Below are 24,695 nucleotides of genomic sequence, written 5' to 3'. Positions count from 1 at the left end.
CCCCAGGTCCTTCCCCCATCTCCCCTCCTCTCCACTGATGAGCCCCGCCCCCTGCACGGATCACATGACAGTGACGTCACCGCAGGTCCTTCACCACCCCCTCTCTCCACACTGAGCCCCGCCCCCTGCCCTGATCACATGACGGTGACGTCACCCCAGGTCCTTCAGCTCTGGCAGTGCAGCAGATACTGGGCAGGTCCTGGTCGGTAGTCAGGGCTCTTGTTCTCTCTGGTATCAGCCATTCCTCCAGCCTGCAGGTAAGATGAGCTGTGAGGAGACAGTGTGGTGGAGAGCTCAGACATGTCACCTCTGGAGATTCTCCTCCATTACACACAAGGAGTCCTTCTCTGCTCCTCAGCTTAGTATGATGGGGGAGGAGTGGGGGTTGTCATCATTCACTGGCCCCTGACTGTCCTGGTGAGGGGCCCCTGCCTCCAGGAGGAGAATGAATGGAGCGGGGCCCGGCCTGAGCTCAGCTCTCTCCAGTCTCTTCTCTAGGAGTTGTGGACACAGCTGAGCACAGCCCAGAGGTGGGACCTGCATCTATCAGACATTTATCTCCTGTGGAGCCACCAGAGATCTCCATGTTAGGGACCCTGGAATCCATGTGGTGGGGGCTCTGAGAAGCGTGGCCCCTCCAGGCTCAGGAAGTGCGGTTCTGGAGGTGACATCTGGTCTTGTCCCCTGGATGATTTCCTCTCCTCTTCTCATAAAGGCCCCTGCAGTACTAGAAGACTCCAGCTCCTCCAGTTCTCTCCTCTTCTCCTGAACGACCACCAAGGATGGACAGGAAGGAGATCAGCAGAAGAATATTAGACCTCACCTTGGAGATCATCTCCCTGCTGAGCGGAGAGGTAAACTTTTCTAGATTTCTCTCCTCTTTATTGTATTCTGTAACAAGTCAGACATCGGGAAGGAGAATCCATCATAGGAAGTGATAGGAAGAGTCCAGGGTCCTGGAGAACGGCCTCCAGACCTTCCAAGTTACGGAGAAACTCAAAATCAGCCCCCAATATGGTGAGTGATGTGTCATGTGACCAATAGTCATGTTGTAGGAGCCATGAGAAGGTAAGTAGGCACGTTGTACCCAGGAGGAGAGGGCCGGAGGAGAGCACATGGCCCCTGAAGGGTTTATTCCCTAAGTGTCTCTCTCCATCCACAGGAGTACACAATAGTGAAGAAGACATCGGGGGACTGTGTGACTCCCATCATCCATCTCCAGGAGTCAGGAGGGCTGAGCAGGACCCCTCACCCCATCACAGAGCCTCCCCCTCACCCCCTGATACATGAGCAGAAGATCCTAGAGCTCACCCACAAGATGATGGAGCTGCTGACTGGAGAGGTGACACTGCTGGGAATGCTGGGAAATTCTCCAGTAACAGCACTGGAGGGGTCTGGGTGATGACGGTGTCATTGTGTTGTCAGGTTCCTATAAGGTGTCAGGACGTCACTGTCTATTTCTCCATGGAGGAGTGGGAGTATATAGAAGGACACAAGGATCTGTACAAGGAGGCCAAGATGGAGGAGCACCAGCCTCTTATATCACAAGGTAAGAGCCGTCATGTGCAGTGTATACACGTGTGTGCAGTGACATGTAATGGAGGAGCACCAGCCTCTTATATCACAAGGTAAGAGCCGTCATGTGCAGTGTATACACGTGTGTGCAGTGACATGTAATGGAGGAGCACCAGCCTCTTATATCACAAGGTAAGAGCCGTCATGTGCAGTGTATACACGTGTGTGCAGTGACATGTAATGGAGCAGCACCAGCCTCTTATATCACAAGGTAAGACCCATCATGTGCAGTGTATACACGTGTGTGCAGTGACATGTAATGGAGGAGCACCAGCCTCTTATATCACAGGGTAAGAGCAGTCATGTGCAGTGTATACACGTGTGTGCAGTGACATGTAATGGATTTTCCTTGTAAGTCAGACATATTGATGGGTTCCATTCACCTGAAGGATCTCCGGTGGCTTTCTGCTAAAGTAGTTCTTCTCCAGGAGCTGTTGGGTGATGGTCTCGGTGCAGATGCCCCTTTTTGATGCAGTAGATGATTGTTGAGATCTTCATCTCTTGCCTAACCCAGTTCCTACGGAAGATGATAGGAGGATCTGTTGTCTGTCTCTCCTTTTCCATCATTGTCGGCAGTAATGTTGTCAGCAGTTTGTTCTTCAGTAGCTCTTCTGTGGGATCAGACCAGATAGTCTTCTCCTCCGCGCACTAGTCATTAGTGAGCCTTGTACTTTGATGTGGATTCTATCTCTTGAAATTTACCTCAAAAGCAGAGGTGTCGTCTGGTGCTGTAGAAGGCTCATAAAAGGATTCACTCCCCCCAGCCATATATACCTGTATGCTCATTCTTAACCACCTCAGGACCGCCGTACCCAGGATTGCGTCTTTGCGGCGGCCCTGTTATTTTGGGTGGATGCATCTACGCGTTTTTTCGCGAGAGGCAAGATTTCCTGTGAACGCGCGCGTTCACAGGAACCGAAGGTAAGCGAGTGGATCTGCAGCCTGCCAGCGGCGATCGTTCGCTGGCAGGCTGTAGATGCGATTTTTTTTTTAACCCCTAAAAGGTATATTAGACGCTGTTTTGATAACAGCGTCTAATATACCTGCTACCTGGTCCTCTGGTGGTCCCCTTTGTTTGGATCGACCACCAGAGGACACAGGCAGCTCTGTAATAAGTAGCACCAAGCACCACACTACACTACACCCCCCCCCGTCACTTATTAACCCCTGATCACCCCATATAGACTCCCTGATCACCCCCCTGTTATTGATCACCCCCCTGTAAGGCTCCATTCAGACATTTTTTCTTTTGGCACAAGTTAGCGGAAATTGATATTTTTTTATTTTTATTTTTTCTTTTTTTTCTTACAAAGTCTCATATTCCACTAACTTGTGACAAAAAATTAAATCTCACATGAACTCACCATACCCCTCACAGAATCCAAATGCGTAAAATTTTTTAGACATTTATAGTCCAGACTTCTCACGCTTTAGGGCCCCTAAAGTGCCAGAGCAGTATAAATACCCCACATGTGACCCCATTTTGGAAAGAAGACACCTCAAGGTATTTTGTGAGGGGCATGGCGAGTTCATGTAAAATTTTATTTTTTGTCACAAGTTAGCGGAAAGGGAGACTTTGTGAGAAAAAAACAAAAAAAAATCAATTTCCGCTAACTTGTGCCAAAAAAAAAAAACTTCTAATACCCACCATGCCCCTCACGGAATACCTTGGGGTGTCTTCTTTCCAAAATGGGGTCACTTGTGGGGTATTTATACTGCCCTGGCATTTTAGGGGCCTTAAAGTGTGAGAAGTGGTTTGAAATCAAAATGTGTAAAAAATGTCCTGTGAAATCCTAAAGGTGCTCTTTGGAATGTGGGCCCCTTTGCCCACCTAGGCTGCAAAAAAGTGTCACACATCTGGTATCGCCGTACTCAGGAGAAGTAGGGCAATGTGTTTTGGGGTGTCTTTTTTCATATACCCATGCTGGGTGAGAGAAAGATCTCTCTAAAAGTCAACTTTTCCCAGTTTTTTAGACAAAGTTGTCATTATAGAGAGATATTTCTCTCACCCAGCATGGGTATATGTAAAAAGACACCCCAAAACTCATTGCCCAACTTCTCCTGAATACGGCGATACCACATGTGTGACACTTTTTTGCAGCCTAGATGCGCAAAGGGGCCCAAATTCCTTTTAGGAGGGCATTTTTAGACATTTGGATTCCAGACTTCTTCTGACGCTTTAGGGCCCCTAAAATGCCAGGGCAGTATAAATACCCCACATGTGACCCCATTTTGGAAAGAAGACACCCCAAGGTATTCCGTGAGGGGCATGGCTAGTTCATAGAAGTTTTTTTTTTTTTTTTTTTTTTTGGCACAAGTTAGCGGAAATTGATATTTTTTTTTCTCACAGTCTCCCTTTCCGCTAACTTGGGACAAAAAGTTCAATCTTTCATGGACTCAATATGCCCCTCAGCGAATACCTTGGTGGTATTGCCGTACTCAGAAGTTGGGCAATGTGTTTTGGGGTGTCATTTTACATATACCCATGCTGGGTGAGAGAAATATCTCGGTCAAATGCCAACTTTGTATAAAAAAAATGGGAAAAGTTGTCTTTGGCTGAGATATTTCTCTCACCCAGCATGGGTATATGTAAAAAGACACCCCAAAACACATTCCCCAACTTCTCCTGAGTACGGAGATACCAGATGTGTGACACTTTTTTGCAGCCTAGGTGGGCAAAGGGGCCCACATTCCAAAGAGCACCTTTAGGATTTCACAGGGCATTTTTTACACATTTTGATTTCAAACTACTTCTCATGCATTAGGGCCCCTAAAATGCCAGGGCAGTATAACTACCCCACAAGTGACCCCATTTTGGAAAGAAGACACCCTAAGGTATTCGCTGATGGGCATAGTGAGCTCATGGAAGTTTTTATTTTTTGTCACAAGTTAGTGGAATATGAGACTTTGTAAGAAAAAAAAAAATAATAATAAATCATCATTTTCCGCTAACTTGTGACAAAAAATAAAAAGTTCTATGAACTCACTATGCCCATCAGCGAATACCTTAGGGTGTCTACTTTCCGAAATGGGGTCATTTGTGGGGGTTTTCTACTGTCTCGGCATTGTAGAACCTCAGGAAACATGACAGGTGCTCAGAAAGTCAGAGCTGCTTCAAAAAGCGGAAATTCACATTTTTGTACCATAGTTTGTAAACGCTATAACTTTTACCCAAACCATTTTTTTTTTTTACCCAAACATTTTTTTTATCAAAGACATGTAGAACAATAAATTTAGAGAAAAATTTATATATAGATGTCGTTTAAAAAAAAAAAAAATTACAACTGAAAGTGAAAAATGTCATTTTTTTTGCAAAAATTTCGGTAAATTTTGATTAATAACAAAAAAAAGTAAAAATGTCAGCAGCAATGAAATACCACCAAATGAAAGCTCTATTAGTGAGAAGAAAAGGAGGTAAAATTCATTTGGGTGGTAAGTTGCATGACCGAGCAATAAACGGTGAAAGTAGTGTAGGTCAGAAGTGTAAAAAGTGGTCTGGTCATTAAGGGGGTTTAAGCTAGGGGGGCTGAGGTGGTTAAAATGTACTATTGTGGAAAAGTAGCAGAAATGAAGAAGGTCACGGCACTCAAGAAGCAAATTCAATGTGTTTTAATCCACCAAATGTTCAGCAGCAACGTTTCGACAACAGTCTTTATCAAGCTACATACAAGTTTATAAGTGACTCACATTACATATATATAAGGGTACTAATTCATACCAATAAATCAGTGGGTGTGCTTCCACCAATAGACCCACCTCCTCTCAGGTACAAATAATCATATAATTAATTCAGTCTATCAACCACAGTGTAGATTAATATAAGGCTTACCGAGCGTTCATACTTGGGCTGTTGATCCATAGTGTGTCCTTGGTGTGTTATACTCTCAGTATGCTAAAGACTGCATTTGGATCACGGACATTCGGCCCACAACCATTGCCTCCCTCTATAAAAAGAGAGACAACCGATGTGTGCCCCTGCCTGGTCTGGGCCCCACCACAAAGTGAGAGACCCCTACCACGCTAATCCCCAATGTCTCCTGTAAATGTAAATAATTTCTTGTATTCTATATATGCATCACCCTACGCCACCACAACTCAATAAAACCCATATACCCAGATCAGCTCCCCAGATGAATAATCAGGGATAAAAAACCACCCGTCATATATGTTAGTCACTTCCGTCCCGTATATCCAGTCTATAGAATCAAAACCTGCCGCACAATTCGTGCGACGAAAAAATGAACCTGCTGGACGGCTCCCAGGTCACTGCTCCCAAAACAACTTAGTCCATCCCTCGCCCGTTTCCCGCATGGCAGCCTTATCTATAAGTGATAAACAAAAAAGGGAAAAAAAGAAAGGAACAAAGAGAAAAGAAGAAGAATAAAATCTGTTAATAATCTCGATGTAATATCGGGTACTGGCACTTAATATATAAAAACCCCTTATTTTCACATCCTGAATAATGATTCAAAAGAGGGAGCCCACCTTGAACTCCCGATTGAGTCCCTTAGGCTCAATGGTGTCCAATTCAAAGATCCATCTGAGTTCCAGGCATTTTAATAGCCGTTCCCGATCACCACCTCTCCGTGGTGCGGGGACGCCATCGGTAATCCTAAACCTCAATTGTGCAACGCTGTGTCTACATCTATAGAAATGTTCCGGGACTGGAAGTTCACCTTCCAAATTTTCGGACGCATTCTCCATCCTTGTGAACAATTTCCGGATGGAGTACCTATGCTGGTTAATCCTCAATTTACAGGCCTGTGTGGTCTCACCCACATAGATGAGACCACACGGGCACTGCAATGTATAGATCACAAACTCAGAGGAACACGTGAAAAAACCTTTTATATCATACTTCTTCCCAGTGTGTGGATGGAAAAAGGTTTGTCCCTTCAGTATATTATTGCAGTTGCAACAATTGAGGCAAGGATAGCACCCCTTTCTGGAGATGCATGACTTAACAGGCCTCTGCAGAAAAGAATGTACCAACTGATCGCCCAGATTCTTGGATCTCCTATAGGACATGAGCGGTGGTGTCTGGAACTCCACAATGTCTGGGAAAGAACGTGTCAGGATTTGCCAATTTTGTCTGAGTGTTCCCGCTATTTGGTTGCTCAGAACCGAATGTGTGGACACAAAAGGTAATCTTTTGTTCTCCTTTTTAGTTCTGGTCGTGGTCAACAGTTGAGTCCGTGTATGTTGCCTAACTTTGTCAAGATGTCTCCTAACCAACTTTTTGGGATATTGTCTGGCTATGAACTTAGAGCTCATTGCCTGCAATCTATCATCTACATTTTTGTCGTCTGAGATGATACGCCTAACCCTGAGAAGTTGGCTATATGGGAGAGAACTCAGCATGTTTTTTGGATGGGCACTATCAAAGCGCAACATATTATTTCTGTCCGTTGGTTTAACAAAAATATCCGTTTGGAGACCCTTCTCAGTCACATAAACTAGTGTGTCTAGAAATTGCATAGAGTGTGGCGAGTCCACTCTAGTGAACTTCAGTTGCATATGGACACTATTGATGTAATCATGAAACTCCCCTAACTCCACGTCCGTCCCTGTCCATATGAGGAAGATGTCGTCTATATACCTCATCCACCCGGACACAAATTGGAACAGGGTGGATGGGTATATAGACGACTCCTCCACATATGTCATATAGATATTGGCATATGTCGGGGCCATGTTAGACCCCATGGCGGTCCCACGATTTTGAATGTAGAACCTGTCGTCAAAACTGAAATAGTTGTTTGTCAGCAGGATCTCCAACAGTGAGCTAACGAATTCACATAATTCCGCGGGGTAGTCAGTGTGTCGCAAGGCCCACTGAACAGCCTCCAAACCCTTTTCATGTTCAATGCAAGTGTACAGACTGGTGACATCAAAAGACACCAGTCTGTCACCCGCACCGAATGCTAACTGTTGGACCCTGCTGAGAAATTCAGTCGTGTCCCTCACATATGACTTTGCTCCTGTAGCTGAAGTCCTCAACAGTTTGTCGATGAACATAGCCGCAGGGGCAAAGACCGAATCTATGCCCGCCACTATGGGACGTCCAGGTGGGTTACATAGATCCTTGTGAATCTTTGGTAAGACATAAAGGGTTGGTGTAACTGGATGTTTTTCTATCAAATAACTGTGGAGTTTTGCATCAATGATGTTATTGGCATAAGCATTATCTACCAGTATTTTTATTTTCTTCATCACTCCGAATCTCGGATCTCCATTGACCTGTCTATACACTTCTGTGTCTTGCAGTTGTTTCTCTATTTCAGCAACGTACTTAGTAGTGTTCATTACTACAATTGCCCCTCCCTTGTCGGCTGCTTTGATCGTAAGCTCTTTGCGCCGACTAAGGGAGGTCAATGCAGCTTTTTCTTCCTTGGTCAGGTTGGACCTTGAGACATCATCATTCTGTCGTCTCAACCTGGTAACGTCCGACCGGACCAAGGATATAAAAGTATCTATTGCTTTATGATATACCGGGGGTTGAAAATCACTCTTGATATGTAACCCCAAGTCAGTCAAGGTTAAAATACTGTGTTCAGTGTCCTCAGAGGCCACAGGAGGTAATCCATCCCTAGGTCCCTGAGTCTGATCATTGAAAAAAACTTTCAGCTTGATACGCCTAAAGAAATGTAATAAATCAATTTCATTTTGGAACCAATCAACCATAGACGTAGGGCAAAACGAAGTCCCTTATTCAAAACTCTTAGTTCCAACTCAGTTAGATCATAAGAGGAAATATTTACCACCAATTGAGTCCCATTCATTGTGTCAACTTCTGTGCACCCCTCCTCCCCTGTTGTAGTACAGGAGTTTTGGTTCCCACTGGTGGTTTGGTTGATCGTGTTGAACGAGCATTCCTGGATGTTCCTTCTATACTGGCGGTGTTTACGTCCTCCCCTGTGTCTTCTCCTGTGTCCTTTGGTAGTCCCAATCCTAAAAAATCAGTCCCGTTGCCACGTTCTGTGGAAGAGTCTGTGTCCGTGAGATCTGTACGTCGTCCCCTTGGCCTTTGGATCCTACCGTACATTATTGTGGAAAAGTAGCCATCATTCCCACTGCCTGCCATTTGCTCTCATAGACCAGAAGATACTTTGGGCCTGTGGCCTGCTAGGTGCTGAGACCTCGGCATAGGTGGTGAGAGACAGAATATTGTTATTTCCCCCCAATATATAAACCTAGAAGTGAAGGAGCTGAGAGAAGAGTCTGATCTATAGACAGATCTACAGGAGGCCATGTATTCAGTCACTGTGTGCTTGTGTCTCCACAGATGGATCCAGGAGGAGAAATCCACCAGAGAGATGTCCCCGTCCTCTGTATTCCCAGGACTGTCCAGAGGAGAAGGTCCTGGAGAATCTTCAGGTAGATGGAGCTAAGCCCTATACACATCTATATAGGGGAGTCCTGCAGTCATAGAGGGGTCATAGATTGTGGGGGTCTCTTATGTGGATCTGTTATATTTCCCACCTGTCCGCTGTATTGTACTGAATTGTTACAGATGACAAATCAGGGGGAAGATCTGACTGATATTAAAGTAGAGGATGAAGAAGAGAGGATGATGGGCGATCCCCTGTGTAAGAGTGAGGAGGAGGAGGAGGACATTCCAGGAGATGTCACCACAGGTATGGAATCATAAATGGAGAAAGTGACTTCAGATTCTGCCCTTGGTGCCTTCTGAGCCGGAGGAGATTCTGATCACCGGCTGCTGCTCTTTGATTGGAGATGTCCCCATCACATCATGTAGTGTTTCCCTTATCCAGCTGACAGTGATCACTGGGGATTATGCAGGCACAGCTTTTGTGGCTGTGATATCATGATGAGTTATATGTACCTCGTGCATTGAGGCTTTGCAAAGATGTATGGATTATAATATTTTTTTTCATAATGGTTAAAAGGGTTTTGCAGTGTGAGATAGCAGCAGAGGAGGAGGTACATTAAAAAGAGCTTGTCAGGTAATCCATAGGTGGGCATTATAGTATGGATTTTACTAGTAAAAACACCATGTCCATCAGGTCTAAGAGATTGATTTAATAATGAATGCAGTTTGTGATGAGGAATGTCGTGATAGATCCTGTTACGTTAACTTATTGTATTAGTGTGATGCCCACTAGAAATGTCAAATATGTTGTCAGAAGACAGGCTTGTTGGGTTTTTCATGATTTTTAGCTAGATTTGGGTAATAAAATTAGATGTAGACCAGAATCCTGAACTTTGTGTTATAGAAAATTTTAAATGGCTGGAATCACATATTCAGTTTTGGTGCTGCTTTTTGAACCAAAGCCAGAAGTGTCTTGAAAATACATGACTTACTATATACCTCTAGTTCCTGCTGGATACACTTCCAGCCTAATAGGAAATCTATAAATGTGTCTACTCTAGATTATTAAAAAAGCCAAATTTTTTATTTTTTTTTAGCAGAAAATCACAGTACAAATTCTGAAGGAAATTTGTTGTCACTAAATTATAAAGTAGAAGATGAAGATATGCAGCGCTCTTCAGGAGAAAATATTAATGTACATCCAGGACTTCACAGTACATATAATCTTCCTAATCATGAGGAACCTTCTCTTGACCAGAAAGAGAGTGAAATGTTTTACTGTGGTAAAGAGTTCACAAAAAGATCAAGTCTTTCTACATATAGAAGAATTTTCATCGGGGAAAAGCCATACTCCTGTTCAGAATGTGGGGAGTGCTTTACAGATAAAACACATCTTGTTAGACATAAAAAAAGCCACATAGGAGAGATGTTTAAGTGTTCAGAATGTGGGAAGGGTTTTAAAATCAAATCAAATCTTGTTATACATGAGAGAATTCACACAGGAGAGAAGCCATATTCATGTTCAGAATGTGGGAAATGTTTTAAAGATCAATCAGATCTTGTTAGCCATAAAAAAAGTCACACAGGAGAGAAGCCATATTCGTGTTCAGAATGTGGGAAATGTTTTACACAAAAATCAGATCTAGTTATACATGAGAGAAAACACACAGGAGAGAAGCCATATTCATGTTCAGAATGTGGGAAATGTTTTAAAGATCAATCAGGTCTTGTTAGACATAAGAGAAGTCACACAGGAGAGAAGCCATATTCGTGTTCAGAATGTGGGAAATGTTTTACACAAAAATCAGATCTTGTTAGACATAAGAGAAGTCACACAGGAGAGAAGCCATATTCGTGTTCAGAATGTGGGAAATGTTTTACACAAAAATCAGATCTTGTTGGGCATGAGAGAAGTCACACAGGAGAGAAGCCGTTTTCGTGTTCAGAATGTAGGAAATGTTTTACACAAAAAAAACATCTTGTTAATCATGAGCGAAGTCACACAGGAAAAAAGCCATATTCATGTTCAGAATGTGGGAAATGTTTTACACAAAAATCAGATCTTGCTAAGCATGAAAGAAGTCACACAGGAGAGAAGCCATATATGTGTTCAGAATGTGGGAAATGTTTTACACAAAAAACTAATCTTGTTAAACATCAGAGATTTCACATAGGAAAGAAGCCTTATTCATGTTCAGAATGTGGGAAATGTTTTACACAAAAATATGATCTTGTTAAGCATGAGAGAAGTCACACAGGAGACAATCTATATTTGTGTTCAGAATGTGGGAAATGTTTTACATGGAAATCAGAACTTGTTACACATCAGAGATTTCACACAGGAGAGAAGCCATATTCATGTTCAGAATGTGGGAAATGTTTTACAGATACATCAGGTCTTGTTAGACATAAAAGAAGTCACACAGGAGAGAAGCCGTATTTGTGTTCAGAATGTGGGAAATGTTTTACACAAAAATCTAATCTTGTTAAACATCAGAGAAGTCACACAGGAGCAAATTTCTGAAATCAGCAGATTCCATTTGGGTACAAATAAATTCAAACCAAAGTGACAGTGCTCAGATTGCCCTAATAAATTCTGAAGTCTTGTATGGCTTTAACGTCAAGGCAGCATTGGCAATCTTAAAGTGGCAGTGAAATATATACATATGGATAAACAGATGGTGGCCGGTGGTAATAAGCAAACTGTTTAACAACACATTGCACTTTTGGCTTTGTTATGCTTTTTAAAATAAAAAAAATCATCCAAAACATCTCTCTCTAATGGGGTGGATGTCTGGCAGTGTTCACACTCAGGGTGGTGTCAGAAGCAATGGCTTGTTCTGAACAAGAATTTCAAGAATGCTCACTTTATGGGGAGCGGCAGCAGTATTGTACTGAACCTGACGGACAAGGCAGGAGATGTGCATCTGTGTAGGGGTAGTAGAAATGGGAGCAGTACAATATTAACCTGACAAAGTAGGAGATCTGCAGCTGTACAGGGAGTAGTAGTAATAGCAGCAGGTGTAGTAGTAGTTTCAGTGGCAGATGTACAGTATAAAACATGACACACAAGGCAGGAGATTTGCGGCTATGTAGGAGTAGCAGTAGTTTCACTGGTGGCAGTAGTAAGTGCAGCAGTACAGTATGAAATCTGACAGACAAGGCAGCAGATGTTCACCTGTTTAGGAGTAGTAGTAATGGGAGAAGAACAATATTTAACCTGACAAAGTAGGAGATCTGCAGCTGTGTAGGAGTAGTAGTAATAGCAGCAGGTGTAGTGGTAGCTGCAGCAGCATGAGTACAAACATAACAGACAAGGAGGCAGAATATTTGCGCCTGTGTAGGGGTAGCAGTAGTGGCATTGGTGGCAGTAGTAGCTGCAGCAGTACGGTATGAAATCTGACAGATAAGGCAGGAGATTTGCGGTTGTGTTGGAGTGGCAGTTGTGGCGTTGGTGGCAGTAGTAGCTGCAGCAGTACAGTATTGAATCTGACAGACAAGGAAAGAGATGTGCACCTGTGTAGGAGTAGTAGTAGCAGTGTAGGGAACATGATGGACAGGTAGACAGCGGCAGTGGCATCATTGGGCTGGTGATAAATAGCCACTGTCCGCAATAGAAGTTCTTATGGATCCATTTTCACAAATGTTTTCTCTGACAGTACACTGGAGGCTGGATAAGACAGTACACTGATAGCAAACCGGGCCCATTCCTGCGGCTCGTCCACTCTGTCTACTCAGAAGGCCATGGGGTCAGGGTATGTGCTGAGGAAAGGGCACAGCACAGATACAACTAAACCTGGTTGTTCAGTTGGTGTCTATCAGTTTGCTGATTGCATCTGGTTGGTGCAGTGGTTGAATAATCTTCCATCATGTTCAGCAATATGTTTTGGCTGCTGCTGCTGGATCTGGGCATGGCTGTACACATATCTGTCCCTGTGGTCTGTCGCAGTGCTTGTCCCCAACTATATTCACACTGGCTGCGGTGAGCAGTGGCAGTGCTTCTCTCCCCTATGTCTCCAGTGGCTGATTAGTTAGCGAGTGCATCGGGGAGATACATGAGCCGGCTTCCATCTTCTGTCTGCAGTGTACTAAACACTGAATTCGGGTTTCTATTAGCAGTCTGCAGTTTTCAAACCAGTATCTGGATCTCGATGTAATAAAAAATTAGTATAGCCCATAACTTCCATTCAATTTCATGGACATTCCAGAAACAGTAGGGCAGGAACTTTGGCAGTTTTTTTTTAAACCAGACCAGATCTTGCAGCTTGGATCTTTGATATAGTGGCCGATAGGACAAGATCAGGGCTCCCCCCCCCCCCCCCCCCACCATTCTAAAGATAGGTGCAGATCAAAGAGGTGGACCCCACATTTAAGATATGTCTGAAATCATAATAGAACAACTCTGCTGTTTTCATTATATTGCACATAATGTTATGTAGCATCGTCCTGAAGTGTCCTCCATGAATGTTTAACAATAAAGCGTTTCATTTATGAAATAATTTTTGTTGTTTCTTTTTGTGGTTCCAAGAATGTCCTTTCTAGACCCAAGAATTTCAGCAGTTGCACTGAGTTTTGGGCTATGGGGATCTTCTCAGGAATAACATGCCGAGGGATCTTCTCAGGATGTCATTGCAGAACAATGCTATTTTCAATTCACTAGACTGTATTTTAAAGGGGTTTCTCAACTTTTAACTTTTTAATAGACCCCTTCAGAGCTGCCAGACCCGCAGTAGGATTCATATTTACCTTGTCCGTGTCACTGCATCCTGGTTCCATTGCTAACTCTGCAGGTCCTAGGTCTCTGAGAATCATTATTTTGAGGGAAAGGTGGGAGAGACACATGACCATTGCAGCCAATCGCTGCCTGTATTAGTGATGTCACCCACTCATTATGTCCCTGAGTCAAGTGCCACACAGGTGACATTTTACCACTATGGGCAGTGATTGGCTGCAGTGGTTACATGTCCCCTCAACCCTTCCTCAACAGGATGTTAATTCCCAGGCACTGGAGGCATTCTATACTCCAGTCTTATATGAACTATGGAATATCTTCTAGAAGACCGTGTGCCCAAAAAAATCCAATACTACACCAGCTAATGTTAAGCCCCACCTCCTTTTTAGAAAAGGGTTGTGTCACCGCCAGCTCTCTGAGAAGGTCTGGCAGACGTTCTTCTGTACCTCTTGCATGATGTTCTTTGTTTTAGTTCCACTTTGTCATCTCCTTTCCTTCTCCCAGCTGGCACCTATTCACACTAATTGCCTCCCTTTATATTCCCTCCCATACTGCCTCACTTTGCGGTTTATACTACTTCCTGGATTGAAGTGATCACTGCTGGAGACTTCTGTTACTGCTGGTTCAGATAAGTCCTTTCTTGTATTGTGTTTCTTTGCTGGCTTGTTTCTAGGTGACCCTGACTCCCTCCGTATTAAGTCCAGGGAGCCGGTGGTCGTGTCCCCTCACTATTATAGGGTTTTCAGGTGTCACACAGTCTAGGTACGAGGGCATGCAACCGTCTACCTCTGAGACCCTTGTATGTGCTTAGCAGTCAGGGGTCACCTTTATGCTCCTTAGTTTGGGATTAAGCCAGTCGGATGTTTATCCATAACTTCCAGCTATCTGCAATATCATCCGTGACATTATAAACCGCCATTACCGTCTTAAGCATGGATCTGGTTTCAGCCTTGATTGACCGCATGCAGGGTATTTCACTGGAGGTAGCAGATCTCCGTAAAACTGTGTCTCAGTTTCAGGTGACCGGTTCTGCTTGCGTTCATGGAGTTTGTTCAGAGCCTAAGATCTCGCTTCCGGATACGTTCTCCGGGGGTAGTGAGAATTTTGTTCGCTTTAGAGAGGCTTGCAAACTCTATTTTCGCCTACTTCCCCATTCCTCTGGTGATGAGAAGCAGAGGGTGGGGATCATCATCTCGCTGCTCAGGGATAACGCTCAGTCTTAGGCCTTTTCGCTGCCGGTGGGGCACGGCCTCTCCGATCGGTGGATGAATTTTCTGTAGTCCTGGGGCAGATATATGATGACCCGGATCGTATTGCTCTGGCTGAATCTAAACTGTGTCTTTTTATGCCAGGGTAAATAGTCCGCAGAGATATATTGTTCAGAATTCCGGAGATGGGCAGCCGATACTGGTTGGAACGATGCTGCACTCCGAAGTCAATTTTGCCATGGTCTTTTGGAGGGATTGAAAGATGCATTTGCGTTTCATGAGAGACCTGCCTCGTTGGACTCTGCCATGTCTCTAGCTGTCCGTATTGACAGGCGTCTTAGAGAAAGAGGAGAGACCACTCCTTCATGTCATATTCAGTCCAAGGACAGTGGAGCAGTCTCATTCAGTGCGCAGGGGCCTCAGTCTCTCTCAATCCCCTCTGAGCAGAAGGCCATGCAGCTGGGTTTGCTTGCCTCTGATAGTAGAGGATTCAGCTCTCAGAGGAGGGTTTGGCTAATGTTTGCCCCTCTAGGAGATTCAGGGAGTTTTCTAAAGGGTAATAAAGAAACAAAAAGAAAAAACCCTCTAAAAACTTTCCATTTGCTACTATTGGCAAGGTTGATGCGGAAATTGAAGGTTTGCCGTTTGCTTGTAGTTCCTGTTTTGTCCTACCTGCCAGGGTGGCGCTAGATAGCAAGAACATTGTTTGTCAGATTTTTGTAGATAGTGGAGCAGCTGTCAATCTCATTGATAATCAATTTGATATAACACATGGTTTCCAGGTATGCACTTTGGAAAAGGATATACCTGTTTTTGCTATCGATTCCGCTCCACTTTCTCAAAAACCGTTAAAGGGCATAGTTCACAATATCCGTTTGACTGTGGGTGATGCTCATGTTGAGGATATGTCATGTTTCGTCCTAAGCGGATTACCTACTCCTCTAGTGTTGGGGCTACCCTGGCTCACTAAACATAACCCCACCATTGATTGGCAAGCAAGGCAAATAAATGGTTGGAGTGACTTTTGCAGAGAGAATTGCCTCACGGCGTCTCTTTCAGAGGTTTCTACCAAGACTGTACCATCTTCTTTCTCTGAATTTTCGAATGTGTTTTCCGAGAGTGGTGTCCAGGAGCTGCACCCTCACCGGGAGTACGATTGTCCTATTAATCTCATCCCAGGCGCCAAGCTGCCAAAATCTCGTTTATACAATCTCTCCCAACCTGAAAGAGTCGCTATGCGTACTTATATCTCTGAGAGCCTGAGAAAGGGACACTTCCGACCCTCGAAGTCACCTGTTGCCGCTGTTTTTTTTTGTTAAGAAAAAAGATTGTTCTTTAAGACCTTGTCTGGATTTCAGGGAGCTGAACTGTATCACAATTCGTGACCCATATCCGCTTCCTCTTATCCCGGACCTGTTTAACCAGATTGTTGGGGCTAAAGTTTTTTCTAAGTTGGATTTAAAAGGGGCATACAACCTAGTCAGGGAAGGGGACTAATGGAAGACTGCCTTCAATACCCCTGAGGGTCATTTCGAGAATTTGGTTATGCCCTTTGGTTTGATGAATGCTCCGGCCATCTTCCAACATTTTGTGAACAGCATTTTTTATCATTTAATGGGGACATTTGTACTGGTGTATCTAGATGACATTTTGATTTTTTCTCCTGATTTCAAAACTCATAGGGACCACCTACGTCAGGTCTTGCTCATTCTGCGGGAGAATAAATTGTACGCTAAACTGGAAAAATTTGTGTTTGCGGTTCCGGAGATTAAATTTCTTGGTTTTCTTCTCTCCGCTTCTGGTTTTCGCATGGACCCTGAGAAGGTCCGCGCTGTGCTTGATTGGGAGCTTCCTGAGAATCAGAAGGCGCTGATGCGGTTTTTGGGTTTTGAAAATTATTACAGAAAGTTCATTTTGAATTATTCCTCTGTTGTTAAGCCACTCACTGATATGACTAAAAAGGGGGTAGATTTTTCCTTTAGATGCGCTTAAGGCCTTTTCTAGTATCAAAGAGAGTTTTGCTTCCGCTCCCATTTTGGTACAACCTGATGTCTCTCTACCTTTTATTGTTGAGGTGGACGCCTCTGAGGTGGGTGTGGTCTTATCTCAGGGTCCCTCTCCTGCCAAATAGCGACCATGTGCCTTTTTCTCAAGGAAACTCTCCTCCGCAGAGAGAAATTACGATGTGGGAGATAGGGAGTTGTTGGCCATCAAATTAGCTTTTGAGGAATGGCGCCCTTGGCTAGAGGGAGCCAGACACCCTATTACCCTGTTTACCGACCATAAGAATCTGGCCTACTTGGAATTAGCCAAGCGTCTGAACCCGAGACAGGCCAGATTACATGATTGCAAAAAAATCGTATGATGCACCAAATCACATTGGAATAAAAAGTGTGCACCAGTAGTGAAAAACTCATATCTATTAATTCAGATACATTAATAGTTCATATTTAGACATAAAATATAACCATATCAATAACAAAGTTCAAATTACTATATGTTGGGTCTCAAACAAATAAAAAGAAAAAACTAAGTGCAAATAATAATAAATAATACTGTATTTACATATGTATATATATTTATATCCTCATAACCTACATTTAAAATAAAATGAATTACATAAATCAGAAGTGAGAATAAAGTGCAGTGAAGTCAATAGTCACCGTTAGTAGCCAACAAAATGTCCGACACACATTTTGCCGTAGAGCTTTGTCTGGGGCCACGAATCACTACAGCAATAAGCGAATCGTTGCTTTCAGGACTACTAACAATGACTATTGACCTGTTGCACTTTATTCTCACTTATGATTTATGTTAATTATGTAGGTCATTATATATTTAATATATTTTTTTTTATTGCACTTTGTTATTGATATGGTTATATATTTTGCCTAAATATGCACTTTTTAAAGCAATGTTCTTTGTTACATCATATTATATTTTTGAATCCTGTAATAAAAAAATAGATAATTTATTAATCTACTTCATGAAATATTTCTTTGGGTCTTGCACATATTTTAAATTGGTTACAGTGTAATTCTGTTGAATATTCTCAAACTTAAGTTCAATAATTTTATTTGAACATAGTTTTTGTTTGTTCGTTTTGCATTTGTTGCAAAAAAAATTCTTTTTGCTGTTAATTCGTTTGTCTGTTACTGCTATGCCTGCACATGAAAAGTGTAGCCACATCTTGCATTTGTCACACAGTATCATTGCTTTCTTAGAATACAGGCGACACGTGCAGAACATTGTCAAACAAACTTTGTTTATTTTAGTTTTTTGTTCTGATGCCAAGAATGGAAAGAGTTCCAGCTTTTTTTGATCTAGGCAAAAAACCAAATGTTCCCTAATCTTGTCTTGTTCAAAGCATAATTGTACATGGGTCCAGCTTATTTGCCAATGCCAAACAATTTGCAATAGCAAATAAACCACAGTCATTTCCACCCTCCTGTTTTTGGCTACAGATGTAATTAACAGTCACTACTTTATCTACCCCTGTAAATAGTGGAGCATACATCTTTATAAGTTGTCCTCGAAGACTCTCTGCAATCACCGAAAATGGTAGCAAGTCATAGACCGTGATCTTGTTCCCATTAGCTTCTGACATAGGCAAATGTGCGCCTAAATGGTGTATCTGAATCATATTCTGCATTGTAACAACATTGGTAGTACTCTGAGAAAGAATGACAGTGTCCACTAAACCACCTAGTGTGGGATACTGTATAGAAAGGAGATTTTGGCACACGTTGATAATGTTGTCATCTAACCATATACCATCACCGATCTCTTTTCTATATTTATTACAAGTAGGTTACACAGAACATAGACATACACACAAACAGTAATTAAATATACTATGTTAAATAAACCCGGAAAGAGTAAGTAAAAACCCACTCAGTGTACATGAATACACCAACCAACAAGAATAAACTGAGATTAAACGGGTATATCATCAAAAATAAATCCTTTATTGAATAAATGACACATAAACGAGACATGAGACAACAGATAAAAAATTGGCTACATCTGAGGAGACATGTTAACACAAATGAGACATGGGGAGGGGGGGTTTTGGAGTATGCAATGTACAAAAGGCGGTAGAAAAAAGGAGTGCAGTACCTCACTGATTTCTGTATGTATAACTGTAACCACCGATATGAAAATGCTAAAGTGCAAATGCTGAGTGGCAAAACACCATATCAAAAAAGTGGTTGCAGATTACACCGCGGCATATGGATGTCTGATGGTTCCAAATTATGGGACCATATGACAGCCAGCAGGAGGTTAAAGTGCAAGTGCATAAGAAGTCACCATATCAATGGTCAAATACCACAATTGTAGCTGTGGTGACAGCTTGAACCTCCAAATACATGCAAAACTGGCTCAGGTGCACAGTGAACATCCACCTGTGGATAACCCAAGTGGGTATAGCTGAGCACCTAGAGCCAATGGACACATCCCTCAAAGTCCACAACAATATAGCATATCTACATACCCATAAATATGGAGATATACACCTCAGGAGAGCCACGTAACCCCGACGCGCGTTTCGGCGGATGCCTTCCTCTGGGGGTGAGGCTCTCCTTGTGAATGCGCTTCTTATAAAGAGCCCTACACACCTGTATCACATATCAAATTGATCTAGGAATGCCCCATTGTAATCAGGACATTGGGAGGAGGGAAAGTTAAGGGCGGGCAAAGTAGAGCAGCCGGCCAATGGCCAGTTAGCCGGCCGCACCCCTTGCCCCACCCATATGATGCGTCAGAGCCGCGATGGCCAATCGCGTATCCGTAAACGCCCACAAGAAGGCAGGGAGGTAGGCGCGGCCAGTCACGAGGCCGCACACCTCTCTCCGCCCACGTGATGCGTCGGTCACGTGACGGCCAGTCACGTGCTCCGTCGCGTCACAGATGGCAAGCCACTCCCCCAGGAAGGTCCATCAGACAAAGTAGGTCATTAATTGCAGCACTTAGCTGGTAAGGCAAATGCGTCCATTAACATGGGAATCCCTCACATTCAAAGTACTCAGCATATTCAATGTATACTATTATTGCACTGGGATGGCAGATAGTTACTATATATAGAAAAATCCTAACAAAGTGAAAAATTATAAAAGTGTGACATAATACATAATATATAATGTATAGAAAATTCTGTCATACATGATTAGATATAAGTGAACAACCAATATATAGTATATTCTGTTATACATGATTAAGTAGGTGAGCAAGGAATCAATACATGAGTCAAGCATAATCAAAATGTGTTGAAAAAATAAAGTGCATTCATTTTAGGGTCAAATTGCCAGTAAGTCACGTCCAAAGACGGACAGCATCCCCCCCAAGAGAAAACTAGTGGGATGGGAGCTAGCCGCGTTCGGGCACAGTGAATACTGAAAACAAACAAATGAGTGAGTATGTGACTACTATAAATTATAATACACAGACAAAATATAATTACATGTGTAGAATGTATGTGACAGTGAGCGTCGTGCACAAATACATAAAGAATATATAATAATAAAATATACAGTAAATTCTCCAAATCGACAAACGTCTCAATATATCCTATATGAAATACAGAGTTGAGTGACCGAGATTTCCATGTCAGTGGATGTTCAGAAGGAATTTTCTCATCCCAATATATCCTACAAGCTCCATATGGTAAGGGGCACAGGTGAGTAGAGCACCAGGTATACTAAAGAATATTAAAACACATATATAAGTAATCACAAAATAATTGACACGCAAAAAACAAGGATACCAACGCTTAAAAATTATATTTGTGCTCGGATCGGCTCATGCTGAGAGGGTACCCTACATAAGCCTATACTCCACCCCCCCAACCTAGAAGCAGCAGAGTTATGCCGGAACTGTTTATCGAAGGGTAGCCTAAAGGGGGCTACCCCAATGATGAGACCTGAAAGAAGGGAGGGCTCCTGGGTGGGTTGAAATCGTTCGAACCGACAAGTGGGGGCAGGAGGGCCAGGTTTAAATAGTGAACGCCCCGCCTCCCCTCACACAAATGCGGCACTCTCAATTGCCTACCACTTGTGCTCGGACGACCCAACCGTTTGATGACATGTACTGGCACCTTATGCATGGACGCCGCCGCTGCCGCGCCCATGCGGAAGGAATGTCCTGTGATCCAGCGAGGACCGACCCCTGAACCTGTCAACTAAACCTGAATGTACGTAAGAAAGGCCGCAGTGGTTAGCCGGGCATTGCCTAGTTCGAGTACGGGAGAACATGCCGCTTGGACTAAATACTACGCAGCCAAGCCTCCAAGGCCTGCACCGGACACCATCTGCTGTCCGTGGGAAAGCATCTGACCGCCACTGATCTGTAATAATTTTCAAAACCCAAAAACCGCATCAGCGCCTTCTGATTCTCAGGAAGCTCCCAATCAAGCACAGCGCGGACCTTCTCAGGGTCCATGCGAAAACCAGAAGCGGAGAGAAGAAAACCAAGAAATTTAATCTCCGGAACCGCAAACACACATTTTTCCAGTTTAGCGTACAATTTATTCTCCCACAGAATGAGCAAGACCTGACGTAGGTGGTACCTATGAGTTTTTAAATCAGGAGAAAAATTAAAAATGGCATCTAGATACACCAGTACAAATTTCCCCATTAAATGATAAAAAATGCTGTTCACAAAATTTTGGAAGACAGCCCAAGCATTCATCAAACCAAAGGGCATAACCAAATTCTCGAAATGACCCTCAGGGGTATTGAAGGCCGTCTTCCATTCGTCCCCTTCCCTGACCCTGACTAGGTTGTATGCCCCTCTTAAATCCAACTTAGAAAAAACTTTAGCCCCAACAATCTGGTTAAACAGGTCCGGGATCAGAGGAAGCGGATATGGGTCACGAATTGTGATACAGTTCAGCTCCCTGAAATCCAGAAAAGGTCTTAAAGAACCATCTTTTTCTTAACAAAAAAAAAAAACAGCGGCAACAGGTGACTTCGAGGGTCGGATGTGTCCCTTTCTCAGGCTCTCAGAGATATAAGTACTCATAGCAACTCTTTCAGGTTGGGAGAGATTGTATAAACGAGATTTTGGCAGCTTGGCGCCTGGGATGAGATTAATAGGGCAATCGTACTCCCGGTGAGGGGGCAGCTCCTGGACACCACTCTCGGAAAACACATCCGAAAATTCAGAGAGAAAAGATGGTACAGTCTTGGTAGAAGCCTCTGAAAGAGACACCGTGAGGCAATTCTCTCTGCAAAAGTCACTCCAACCATTTATTTGCCTTGCTTGCCAATCAATGGTGGGGTTATGTTTAGTGAGCCAGGGTAGCCCCAACACTAGAGGAGTAGGTAATCCGCTTAGGACGAAACATGACATATCCTCAACATGAGCATCACCCACAGTCAAACGGATATTGTGAACTATGCCCTTTAACGATTTTTGAGAAAGTGGAGCCGAATCGATAGCAAAAACAGGAATATCCTTTTCCAAAGTGCATACCTGGAAACCATGTGTTATAGCAAATTGATTATCAATGAGATTGACAGCTGCTCCACTATCTACAAAAATCTTACAAACAATGTTCTTGCTATCTAGCGCCACCCTGGCAGGTAGGACAAAACAGGAACTACAAGCAAACGGCAAACCTTCAATTTCCGCATCAACCTTGCCAATAGTAGCAAATGGAAAGTTTTTAGAGGGTTTTTTCTTTTTGTTTCTTTATTACCCTCAGAAAACTCCCTGAATCTCCTAGAGGGGCAAACATTAGCCAAATGATTTATTCCCCCCCCCAAGAGAAACAAACCCTCCTCTGAGAGCTGAATCCTCTACTATCAGAGGCAAGCAAACCCAGCTGCATGGTCTTCTGCTCAGAGGGGATTGAGAGAGACTGAGGCCCCTGCGCAATGAATGAGACTGCTCCACTGTCCTTGGACTGAATATGACATGAAGGAGTGGTCTCTCCTCTTTCTCTAAGACGCCTGTTAATACGGACAGTTAGAGACATGGCAGAGTCCAACGAGGCAGGTCTCTCATGAAACACAAATGCATCTTTCAATCCCTCCGAAAGACCATGGCACAATTGACTTCGGAGTGCAGCATCGTTCCAACCAGTATTGGCTGCCCATCTCTGAAATTCAGAACAATATATCTCTGCGGACTGTTTACCCTGGCATAAAAGACACAGTTTAGATTCAGCCAGAGCAATACGATCCGGGTCATCATATATCTGCCCCAGGGCTACAAAAAATTCATCCACCGATCGGAGAGGCCGTGCCCCCACCGGCAGCAAAAAGGCCCAAGACTGAGCGTTATCCCTGAGCAGGAGATGATGATCCCCACCCTCTGCTCCTCATCACCAGAGGAATGGGGAAGTAGGCGAAAATAGAGTTTGCAAGCCTCTCTAAAGCGAACAAAATTCTCACTACCCCCGGAGAACGTATCCGGAAGCGAGATCTCCATGATCCATGAACGCAAGCAGAACCGGTCACCTGAAACTGAGACAGTTTTACGGAGATCTGCTACCTCCAGTGAAAGACCCTGCATGCGGTCAATCAAGGCTGAAACCAGATCCATGCTTAAGACGGTAATGGCGGTTTATAATGTCACGGATGATATTGCAGATAGCTGGAAGTTATGGATAAACATCCGACTGGCTTGATCCAAAACTAAGGAGCATAAAGGTGACCCCTGTAAAACTCACCCTGACTGCTAAGCACATACAAGGGTCTCAGAGGTAGACGGTTGCATGCCCTCGTACCTAAACTGTGTGACACCTGAAAACCCTATAATAGTGAGGGGACACGACCACCGGCTCCCTGCACTTAATACGGAGGGAGTCAGGGTCACCTAGAATCAAGCCAGCAAAGAAACACAATACAAGTAAGGACTTATCTGAACCAGCAGTAACAGAAGTCTCCAGCAGTGATCACTTCAATCCAGGAAGTAGTATAAACCGCAAAGTGAGGCAGTATGGGAGGGAATATAAAGGGAGGCAATTAGTGTGAATAGGTGCCAGCTGGGAGAAGGAAAGGAGATGACAAAGTGAAACCAAAACAAAGAACATCATGCAAGAGGTACAGAAGAACGTCTGCCAGACCTTCTCAGAGAGCTGGCGGTGACACAACCCTTTTCTAAAAAGGAGGTGGGGCTTAACAAAAGGGGCATGCCCTCCACAGCCCTTAGCTGGTGTAGTATTGGATTTTTTTTGGCACACGGTCTTCTAGAAGATATTCCATAGTTCATATAAGACTGGAGTATAGAATGCCTCCAGTGCCTGGGAATTAACATTCTGTTGAGGAAGGGTTGAGTGGACATGTAACCACTGCAGCCAATCACTGCCCATAGTGGTAAAATATCACCTGTGTGGCACGTGACTCAGGGACATAATGAGTGGGTGACATCACTACTACAGGCAGCGATTGGCTGCAATGGTCATGTGCCTCTCCCACCTTTCCCTCAAAAGGATGATGATTCTCAGAGACCTAGGACCTGCAGAGTTAGCAATGGAACCAGGATGCAGTGACATGGACAAGGTAAATATGAACCCTACTGCGGGTCCGGCAGCTCTGAAGGGGTCTATTAAAAAGTTAAAAGTTGAGAAACCCCTTTAAAATGCAGTCTAGTGAATTGAAAATAGCATTGTTCTGCAATGACATCCTGAGAAGATCCCCGTAGCCCAAAACTCAAAGTGCAACTGCTGAAATTCTTGGGTCTAGAAAGGACATTCTTGGAACCACAGAAAGAAACAACAAAAATTATTTCATAAATGAAACGCTTTATTGTTAAACATTCATGGAGGACACTTCAGGGCGATGCTACATAACATTATGTGCAATATAATGAAAACAGCAGAGTTGTTTTATTATGATTTCAG

General features: G+C 43.5%; 1 protein-coding gene across 1 annotated transcript in view; it reads left to right on the top strand.

Annotated features, from left to right (window-relative positions):
• LOC120991124 (zinc finger protein 585A-like) overlaps nt 1–12,306 on the top strand; it is a 2,129,672-nt gene extending 2,117,366 nt beyond the window's left edge. Inside the window, exon 7 of the mRNA XM_040420015.1 lies at nt 10,398–12,306. Coding sequence (XP_040275949.1) covers nt 10,398–11,432 — 1,035 coding nt within the window. The 3' untranslated portion in view covers nt 11,433–12,306. The remainder of the gene's footprint in view (nt 1–10,397) is intronic.
• The last annotated feature ends 12,389 nt before the right edge of the window (nt 12,307–24,695 follow it).

This window comes from Bufo bufo, chromosome 2 (assembly GCF_905171765.1).
Source record: "Bufo bufo chromosome 2, aBufBuf1.1, whole genome shotgun sequence".
Taxonomy (NCBI): Eukaryota; Metazoa; Chordata; class Amphibia; order Anura; family Bufonidae; genus Bufo; species Bufo bufo.
This window is presented reverse-complemented; position numbering and strand designations above follow the sequence as displayed.